At 45.1% G+C, this 10,911-nt stretch overlaps 1 protein-coding gene and 1 long non-coding RNA gene across 2 annotated transcripts; both read left to right on the top strand.

Moving 5' to 3' along the window:
* The first annotated feature begins 1,209 nt into the window (after positions 1-1,209).
* Positions 1,210-6,816, top strand: LOC6636177 (pancreatic triacylglycerol lipase). Its single transcript, XM_002059527.4, has 5 exons — positions 1,210-1,915; positions 4,134-5,038; positions 5,117-6,407; positions 6,464-6,552; positions 6,613-6,816. Exons 1-3 carry the CDS (start codon positions 1,798-1,800, stop codon positions 5,705-5,707), a joined length of 1,614 nt encoding a protein of 537 aa, XP_002059563.1. The 5' UTR covers positions 1,210-1,797; the 3' UTR covers positions 5,708-6,407; positions 6,464-6,552; positions 6,613-6,816.
* A 3,350-nt stretch (positions 6,817-10,166) lies between these two features.
* On the top strand, positions 10,167-10,633 carry LOC116652084 (uncharacterized). Its single transcript, XR_004305083.2, has 3 exons — positions 10,167-10,324; positions 10,379-10,461; positions 10,520-10,633. It is a non-coding gene; the product is annotated as an uncharacterized lncRNA (long non-coding RNA).
* Positions 10,634-10,911: the final 278 nt, after the last annotated feature.

Raw genomic sequence — 10,911 nt, 5'->3', positions numbered from 1 at the left:
ATTTTGTCAAAATGCCAATGGATTCTGGGATTCTAGGCTTAACAGGGTATCTTAGTGATCGTACATATGTTTTTTCTGAATGCAAGTGTCTATGAAAGATTGTGCCTGATAGATCTTAGTAGAAACTAACTCTCACATATATGAAATCTATTTTTAAGGCAAAGCTAACCACTGTGCAGCGCCCCGCTGCCCACTGCCCGCTGCCCCTTGTGCGGGCACAGCTGTGTGCATATCCCCAGCGTTGGGTGAGAGAGACAGACATAGAGAGAGAGAGAGAGAGAGAGAGAGGGAGACGGGCATGTAAAAACAAAAAGAACAACAAGAATGATGTGCAAAGCAAACGATGATAAGCCAACTGAGCTGGTTTATTCTGGGCGCTCTGCTCCAGCAGCAGTGGAGCCAATTGACGTCAATGGCGCATCGAGATCCTGGTGGAAAAGTCAAGCGGCCAGCTAGCCGGTAAACACCTTTGCCAATGGACTTTGGACAATTGTTTGTTTGTTTTTGCCGAATCGAATCCGTAACGGAACCAGATCGCTGATAACGGGCAGCCACCCGCTTCGCAGGCATTGACAGCAACTGCAATGTGCTCCCCCTCCCGACATAAACACACACACACACACACACACACACACACACACACACACACACGCACGCGCTCAAATGGGAGGCTTGCCAGCAGAGCGCTTGACACAGTTTCTATTTGTGTTTGGCCGATTGGCAAGCGATAAGCGCGATCCACTGTACAGTCATCTCTCTGGGCAAGGTCTTATCTGTAAACAAATTCCAAATAGTCTTTGTCGCTGTCATTTTTGGGCGCTGCTTCCTCACGCGATATTGTCTGTTACAGCGCTGAGTTGGCGAAGGAGCTTTAAGCTTTGCTTCATGGACAGCGCAAAGCTTACGGCTTGGCGGAGCAGCGACTTTGATCTTCGACGGCTGCTGCGTCGCATCGTGCTTATCGTGTTGTTAAAGTGCATCTAACAGCGACGTCGCAGTCGCAGTCGCAGTCGCTGCCACGACTCGTTTTGTACTTTGCATCTGAGCGTGCGCTTAGCGGGGGGTTGTTGAGCGCGAGAAGGCGAACGGGGCGGGTTGAGCTTATCTCAGTGCCGTTATACCCCGCTCAGCAGCAGCAGCAGCAGCAGCGACGTCCGAGGCCGAAGCTCAAGTCGTTGGGCATACAAATTGCGTGGCGTGCAGCTGATCGGCTCAGTGCTGTGTCGGTCGTCGAACGCAACAGACAATATTGGCGAGTAGCCAGCAATAAATAACGAGTAACGAGTAACCTGTAACGTGTAACGAGTCTCGATTAGCGCAAGAACGTTTTGATCCCCGGCGCTGGTTAATAAAAGAAACGTGCCAAAAACTTGAGCATACGTACTTAATAAATGGTCATATATTTGGACACTAAGTGAACGTCGTCGAGTGGACAGCTAGACAGAGAGACAGAGGGAGAGAGAGCGAGAGAGAGGGACAGGTGCGCGATTTGGCGCCGATAAGATTAATTTAATTAAAAGCAACAACAACAACAACAACAACAACAACGACGACAGCAATTGTCTTAGCTTCTTCAGTTAAGCTATCTATTGAAAAGAAGAAAGAAGAAAAAAAAAAAGAATTAAATATCTGACGTGCTGTGTACCTTCAAGTGATTTAGTCTAGTTCCTGCCGAAAATGTAGACAGTCTGCCACAGGGCAGCAACAGGTGAACTACAACAACAACAGCAACAACAACAACGAGATTAACAAGAACAGCGATCCAAAACACAACACAAGAAGAGTTGAACCAGCAAGATGTATGTGGCCAACACAACCGGCGGCCTCATGCTGCAGACCATGCTCTACTTGGCCAACCACACGAGCCGCGCGGCAGTCAACACGCTGATCGATCTGCCACCGGCGCCCAAAAGCGGTAAGTGATCCGACCAGGTCAGCGAGACAGGTATCTCATGTTAGTTTGGCCAATGAGTCCAACTGAGTTGCCCAATTCTTTACAACGAAATAAAGACACAAAAGAACGCCACAACGAACATTAAATACACTTCTTGTTAAAGATAATTTCGAAAAAAAAAAAGAAATCAATTTTTGCTATATCATGTAATCGTCCGATATTAATAAGTCTTAACAGGGTGAAGACTCGGTTTCTCTTTGAATTGAATATTCAATAGTGCTTACCAGCCGGAAGGTATATATGCTTACATATATACCCTCTACCGACCCCGAACTCATTAAATGCAGCCATTTGGCATTAGGCAACGAAATATTTGAATTTCTTTGTATTTAAGTTGGAATTTTCGCAAGAAATGTGTTCTATAATTGCCAAAATTTAATATGATTTTTCTATGCATCTAAATCTTTGATAATCCCTTCTATATACTCTATACTCAAACGATCTGTACACAAGTTTAGCCTATATATTTACTTAATGAGTGTCTAGTCCATTTAGAAGCTTGACTTGGAATTTAATTAACAAGTTAACAACAGTGTTAAATGCTTTACTAATTGCTAAATCAATTTGTTAATTAAGTGGTTACCAAAGGTCAACTTTAAGTTGCATTCTTTCTCATCGAATAGGCTTCGATGTCTGCTCCAATTCGAACTTTCATATAATCAAGCGGCAGAGAAATCATAATATTGAAAAACAATCTTTGGAGAGTTTACTTTCTGAGTGCATTAACAGGGTATTTGCAGGGCGACTACTGCCGCTCCAGAGTAGACCGTGACAATATCTGTTTTAGGGAATTCTTTTAGGAATTGCCAACTGCTTTTGCTGTTGACGTATTCCCTCTCCAGCTATTTCAACGCTTAGTTGGACTGAAAGTTGTTCGGCTTGGGCCAAAGGCAAACGAGATCCGACAAGACTTTGGACCAAGATCCATGTCTGCGTCGCTTGGGTAAACAGAAATTCTGGTTTCGAGCGGAAGATTGGGCTCGCTGTCAAAGGGAAAGCGTTTAGAATGCATTCGACATGCTGTCCAAAGATTCGGATAGTTGCTTCAATTAAATATGAGACGCAGCAGACAAAAAAATAAAAGCAGACAAATTGCAGTTACGACTACGCCTATCTAATAATATATACGAGAAAATAACTTCCGATATCCAAAAACCAAAAAAAAAAAAAAAAAAACACAACAAGCCAATTGCGATAAGACAACAACTTCAACAATGACAATGACGACAGACATTCGGGCATTCCATCAGCTGGCCATTTGGTCATTTGGCCATTTGGTCATCGATCGGGCGGATTTCGAGTGCCACGCATCGCTGGGCAGCCGGCGAAGGCTGTCGACCGCGGAAGAAGGAATCCAATAAGAAACAAGTTGCGCTTGAGCAAACAGTCAATGAGATATCCAAATGCCAAAGCTAACAGAACAAAAGTTAATCAGTTGCTGTAACAGTATCTTAACAGAGCCAGACAACTGTTAACAGTGGGTCCTAAATGTGAAGGAACTGTAACTGTTAGCTTAACAGATAAATGTTAGCAGTGGTAAGCTTGAAATGTAAATGCTGCTTAAAGACATTTTTAAATGTTAACAGCACAAACTGTTAATCAGCTGCTGTTACAGTGCCTTAATTTAGAGAACATGTTAAAGAGAGCTGTTAAGCCATCACCTTAACATAGCATAGAACGCAATGTTAAGGCATATTGATAAAATTTGAACGTTTTATCGAGATCCATTTTAATACCCTGCCTGAACATAAATGTCCATTAGAATAATTGCGATTCTATAACAGCACCCTAACATAGCACTTAACTGTTAGTTAGAGCACACTGTTAAGAGATTTTGACACAGTTAGAGAACTCTTTGAGCTATATTTTAATGCAGATCGTGATTGCATCTTGAATCTTGAGTCTTTAACAGCGGTTTAAAAAACAAAGCAAATATAAAAACCATTCTAATTGCAACTTAACTCGATTGTAAATTTCCAATTAATTTAATGCAAATGCCTAAGCGAGCATCAACAGCACCTAAACTATCAGTAACAGCGCAATGTTAATTTCTGTTAGAAGGTGAATTTCTGTTAGAAGAAATGTCTAAGCGAGTCGTTAACAGCGCCTTAACATAGAAAGCATATGTTAATAACATTTTTCAAAGTTTTCATGACATTTTCTCTCGTTTGACTTACAGACATCAACGAGGTGAAATGCTTTGGCGTCTACGGCTGCTTTCCCATCAACGGACCCTGGAATACGGTCACGCGAACGATAAATGTGCATCCGCAGAAGCCCTCCGAGATTGAGCCGCACTTCACGCTGCACACGCGCCGCGCCATGGATCAGGCCAAGTACATAGATCTCAATGATCCGGACAGCGTTCAGGGACTGGGCATCAATGAGCTGGGAAAGATATATCTGCTGGTCCATGGCTATCTGGAGTTCGGTGAAATACCCTGGATGCTGGAGATGGGCCGGGCGCTGCTCAACCATTGTCCGGAGGGCGAGTGCGCCGTGATCCTGATCGATTGGGGCGGCGGTGCGAGTCCGCCGTACGTCCAGGCGGTGGCCAATATACGGCTGGTGGGTGCGATAACCGCGCACGTGATCCACATGCTGTACGAGGAGCTGCGTCTGCCCAATCTGGACAATGTGCACATCATTGGGCACTCGCTGGGCGCCCATCTATCCGGCTATGCCGGCCACCATTTGCAGCACGACTTTGGCCTCAAGCTGGGCCGCATCTCTGGCCTGGATCCGGCGGCGCCGCTCTTCACGGACACCGATCCCATTGTCCGTCTGGACCGCACCGATGCCAACTTTGTGGACATTCTGCACACGGATGCGAATCCGCTGATGAAGGGCGGCCTCGGGCTCATTCAGCGTGTGGGCCACGTCGACTTCTATCCGAACGGCGGATTCGATAATCCCGGCTGTGACAAGAAGCTGCAGGACGTGATGAAGAGCAATCGCAAGGGCAGCCTCTTCTCCACCATGCAGGAGTTCCTCGGCTGCAATCACATACGCAGCGAGCAGTACTACACGGAGAGCATTGGCAGCAAGTGCCCCTTCATGGGCATCACCTGTGACTCCTTCGATGTAAGTCCCGGCCAGCTGCATTTTCCAGTCAATCCGATCTGACTAATCCTTCTCCTCATCTTCTCGATTTCCCTTTAGAGCTTCAAGGATGTCAAGTGCGGCAGCTGCGATGAGCCTGGGCGTCTGTGCATGCGCATGGGCTTCCACAGCCAGGAGGACTACGAGGAGCAGCTGGCGCGTGGTCTTCTTAAGCCGCAGGATCCGCCGCCGGTTTTCTATCTGATGACGGGCGATCGGAAGCCCTTCTGCCGGCAGCACTACAAGATCACGGTGCGCGTCTCCAGTCACGACGAGAGCACTCTGCATGGCGGCGAGATCGGTACGCTCTCCATACAGCTGCACGAGGAGCACAACAAGAAGAAGACCACCGAGCGCATGAAATTCTCGCCCAAGGCCATGTACTTTGAGCCGGGCTTTGAGTATACGGCCTTGGTGCCGGGCAGGGATCTGCAGAAGCCGGGCCATGCCAGCGTCTACTGGGAGTACCAGACGAACATACTCAATCCATTGACCTGGCGCATCCTCTCCGCTCCGCGCATCTATCTCGAGTACATACTCATCGAGTCGCTCGAGTCGAGCGATACCTATCTGAAGCTCTGTCCGCTGCACGAGGGTGCCATACTCTCCGGCGCAGAGAATGTCCTGCACACGGCCTACTGCAAGGACTAGCCGTCCAAGGCGTGGCGGGGCGTGGCCAGGGGCGCATTCCAAGAGTTCTAGCAATAAGCCGAAAGCTTTTCTCTGCGCAGCCAAAAAGGCGGCAACACAGTCGAGTCATCCGGCCGCAGTGTTGCTGGGTTGGTGGCTTGGCTGAGAACAGTTGCGGCTGTTCCCCCTATTGCTTTTAGCCTGGGCACACACCGAAAAGCCTTTTGTATTTTATTATAGTATTCGTTTAATTCATAAGCTATTCAAATTGCAGCGGAAGAGGAAGAGCACAATGTTAATTTATGTATGTGCATGTGTATATGTAATTGTTATTTATGCTAATCCATTTTTTTTTTGCTTTTTTTTTTTTTTTGAATATACACTTAATTAGCGTATTTATGAACAGAATTTTGTTTGAAAATTAAACAAATTGAAACCTTAAGAAAAATGCACTCCCACAGAAACAAATGTCATCTCCTCCTAATCAATTTAAAAAACGTTAAACTCAGCAGCCCGAGCTCTTAAACCCTTTCATTCAGATTTTCATGAGGAGTCAATAAATAGAAACTCTTTAGTGTGCTTCGCATTTCGACACAGAGCACATCGAAAACATTTCTCGAAAAAAGATTTACCAACAAAATTGATAAAATTTTAAAAAAATTCTAGACAAAAGAATTACGTGTTTGTTATGGCCGCATAAATGTTGGGCTGCTTCTTTATCGTAAGTTTATCGTAAATCGATTCGTTTTATATTCTCACTAAAATGCTTGCTTCCAGTCTCCGCCGTAGCTTGGATAGGTCTAGGCTAGGCTAGGTTAGGTCGCTTGATAGGGGTCAACCATGAGGCAAAATGTCACATTATGGAGGTAAGTGGGCAGCACTCTTTCAGCTGGATAACTAATCCCAAGGACTCATCCCCTGTCTAGAGTGATTACCGTGTAATATATCCACACTGTTAAAAATTGCGATTCGATTAAGTGTATCAAAATTGTATGTCTCGTGTATGACGCAGCTAATTACACAGAAAATATGAAGAAAAAAATTGTGATTAAGTGTTTGCATTGACTGGAACCGTAAGAGCATGTTAAAAAATATAATTGCGCATATGTATAATGCCAAATTTTATGCCACATGTTAATTGTTCTTCTTTTAAGCCAATATTCGCAAGGATTTTTAAGCAAACATGTTCCAATCTTTTTCGCAAAATATTTACAGCATGAATTGCTCTTCCATAAACTCGTTGCTGCCAGTCAATCAGTCAATCAATCAGCCAGTCGATCAGCCAATCAGCCAGTCAATCGGCCAGTATCGGCCAGTCTATCAGTCATTCAGTCTATGTCAATCAGCCAGTCAATCGGCCAGTCGGTCAATCATCCTAGCAGTCAATTAGTAAGTGTATCAGTCGGTCAATCAATGACTTAGTCAGTCAGCATAAATATTAACATATTGATTACAAAAGAGCTGAGTCTGATATTAAGTGCATTAAGCAATAGTCAATAAGGTAATCAATCAGTCATTCAATCAGTTTATCAACCAATCTTGAATCAGTTCATCAGCCATGCAGTCTATTAGTCTGTCAATTAGCCAATTAGCCAGTCAATCATCCAAACAGTCAATCAGTCAATCTGTCAATAAGCTAATCAGTCTGTCAATCAGTTAGTCAGTCAGTCTGTCAGTCACTCAGTCAATCAGCTAATGAGTCAATCAGTAAGTCAATCAGTCTATATGTTATTCAATCCGTCAGGCAGTCAATCAGCCAATTGGTCAATCATATATATATATGTAAATATAAATATATATATTCTTGATCCGTGGCGAGAGTTGGGCGCGATTGATGAACATTTAAAAATGTCTTCGCCTGAAATTTCGTGTGAACTTTTTGATTCGGATCAGCTGTTGTTTCTAATGAATTAAACACACGCACACACACACACACACACGCGCACACATTTCATCTTGTGGATCCTTGTTTTTGTTGTTCATAATTTAAATGCTTATCTCGTCGACTGTATCTATCGCATGCGTGTGTATCTTTTACATATAATTGATACTATCTGCATTTGATTTGACTCGTTTCAGTTTCTGTTTCAGCCTCTTCCCTGCCCCTCCCTTCCCTGCTCTTCTTTTCTTTTCTCTTCTTTCGTCTCACCTTTCAATGAGAGGTGGTTGTTGTTGTTTCGGACATTCCACAGGTTGTTGGCCAAGGCCCAAAGTTCTGATCTCGACTTGTATCTTTTTTAGATACCCTTGTAGAGGGCATCATTATTCTCCCATGAACGCGCTCCTTAAGGTCTATATATATATCCATATATATATTCCTGATCTGTGGCCAAATCGAGTCAGTCCGTCTGTTAGCTTATTGGCAGCAAACGCTGAGTACTTGCCGGATCGAACTACTATATAATATATAGTTCTTTCCTTCTGCTTACATGTGAGCTAAATCCCAGCCACATCAGACGCATGTATCGTATAGCGATCGAGTTATTGGGTTCTCGTGTGAGCCGTATCAAATCGGTCTACTATAGCATATCTTTCCTATAGGAAGAATCCGTTGAAAGTGAAGCACAAGTAAAATCTTAGGCTAAGTATTCAGGGTATTTAGTTTGCGGCTTGCCGTGGACAGAGATTCTCCTGAGATTCTCTTGCGATTGCATCCACACTGCCAGCCCCCTCCAATTCCTCTTGCCCCTTACTCCTCTACAGCACTGGCCCCCTCCTCCCACCTCTGGCCATGCTTGTTGATGATCATGTTGACAATCTTTGGCAGCGGGCACTTCTCGGAATTTGGTTTGTTTTGAAAAACCTTTTCTTTGTGTGTTTTTTTTTTTCTTTTCTTTGGGATTTTTTCTTTGTTTTTCTGTGCATGTTTTTGTGGTTTGTGGACGTTTCCTCTAATACGCACGCATATTCATTAATAATGTTAATCGATTTCGAATTGTTGTGCCCCCTTCGAAAGATGTCACTTGTTGCCACACGCACACACACACCAGCACATTTAAGTTTTGCCACGCCCATTTGGCCCATTGCAATTAGCGTGCTGCTGCAACGCCTACTACTCCTCCTCCTCCTCCTCCTCGCTCTTCTCGCTCTTCCTCAATCCTTGCCCATTCGGGCTGTCATTTTAAATTGCCTGCAGCTGCGCTTTGGCTCGACCTCAGCTTTGCTCCCATCTTAATTAGTTGCTCACCTACCCATTCCCCCCCCCCCCCTCTCCACCCTTTTAACCCGTCACTCCCCACCCCCCTTCGCCCGGCGCCGGCTGAGCGACATCAAATGCAACTCAAATCAAAATGTCATAATTTCCAGGAGACGACACAAGCGACAATACGTCAACATGCCACACAACCGCACTCCCACTCTGCCCACCCTTCCCCTCCTTGCTTTTACCCTTTTACCATACCTCTTTAATAAGTCGTCCGCCCCCCGCCAACCCACCGCCCGCTCTCACGTTGGCGTCGCAAACAAATCACATAATTATGATTGAGCGCAGCCAACGCCAGCTACTACCCCTTCTCCTAGCAGATGCCCCTTTAACTCTTCCGCTCCGCTCCGCGCTGCCCTGTGCCGCCTCCGCTCATCTGTGGCGCATTTTGGGGCTTCCTTTATGGCGCATGGTGCATAAAAATAAATCTGTCCGGCTCGCAGCTGCCGTAATTGAATGCAAATGCCCATCATCCAAAAATACGTGGCATCTATTGGAGCGGCCCGCCCCTATCGCCCGCTCGCCCCCGCTCGGCTTAAAGGCGACAATCTGCTATAAATTATCGTGTGTAGGTGCCATCCCCCCGCCCCCTCCACACTACCACACAACCCCACCGATCTCCCCCCTGGCATCCATTCAGATGCCGCAGCGATGCTTCATTGTGTTTGCTGGCGATGCGTGGAAAACTAATTTTCCAATTCCCATTGCAGCTCCCTCTGTTCTCAGTAGCCAGCCCCCCCCCCCCCCCCCTCACACTCCCTCTACCCGCAGCAGCACTTTGCCTCCTTCCCATGATGTTGCCTTTTTCCTGTGTCGTTTATCTTGGGCACATTTTGATATTCATAATTTGTGGCGTGTGGCTCCGGCGCACTTCTTGTGGCATGTTGTTAAATTGCACCACGTGTTTTTGATAATGACGACATAATTATCCGACTGGCTGCCCCCGTCCCCGTCCCTGTCCCTGTCTCTGACACTCCATAGACACATTACGCAGCAGCCTGGAGCCGAGCTTCAAGTGTGCCACGAGACAGTTTCCTTTCGCTTGACATTTAAGAGCTCAGAAAAGAATATCCTGGAGGGTATAGATTGTTTTCCGCGAATTTTCCACGCTTGCAGATGGAATTGGGTACCAGACCTTACGGCTTGGGCTCCGCATTTATCAACAATCCTGACCAAGCACTCAATGAATCTATTCTAATATATGGTTAAGCAAACTGTTGCCCAACTTAGTAGCCCGAGCCTGTCATCCGGCTCTACATGGGAAATCTATAAAGAGCAAGTTTTCAGTGTGTTTCACATTTTCGTACAGAACACAACGCAAAAATGTTTGAAAAAGTGTAAAATATTAACAAATGTAATCAAATTTTAGAGTTTCGATACAAAAGGACTTAGTAACAGTTGTTATGTTTGCATAAAAATTATACTTTTTCTCGATCGTAAGTTATTGATCTTATTTTTTTTTTATATACCCTGTAAACTCTTGCTGCCAGTCTCCGCCGTGGCTAGGATAGGTCTAGGCTAGGTTAGGTCGCTTGATAAGGGTCAACCATGAGGCAAAAGACACATTATGGAGGTAAGTGGGCAGCACTCTGTTAACTGGACAACTAATCCCAAGGACTTCCTCTTTCTAGAGTGAATGCCATGTAATACATATGTTCACACTGTTAAAGATTGGGATTCAATTAAGTGTATAAAAATTAAATGTATCGTTACATATTTAATAAAATAAATGTTTATATAAACAATGCTGGACATCCGTCATAGAAGCTGTACTAACTATTCCATTCTACATTTATCGCACTTTAACATAGCTGTAGTGCGCTGTAGTGCATGCCATTCTGTTATCGAGCTGTTAGCAGCATAACATGCGCTGCTAAGAGCTCTGCCCCCTTCCCACTGAATGAGCTAAGCGCAGCTGAACAACAAAGCTTTTAGGAGCGCAAACCCTTTTCTGCAGAGGCGGAGGTGGGGCGTGTCAGGCACAGAGAGATGCAAACAAATGTGATGACAAAATGTGAGGGAT

Source organism: Drosophila virilis, chromosome X, assembly GCF_030788295.1.
Source record: "Drosophila virilis strain 15010-1051.87 chromosome X, Dvir_AGI_RSII-ME, whole genome shotgun sequence".
NCBI classification, from domain to species: Eukaryota; Metazoa; Arthropoda; class Insecta; order Diptera; family Drosophilidae; genus Drosophila; species Drosophila virilis.
The sequence above is the reverse complement of the archived record's forward strand: the minus strand, read 5'-3'. Positions and strand labels throughout refer to the sequence as shown.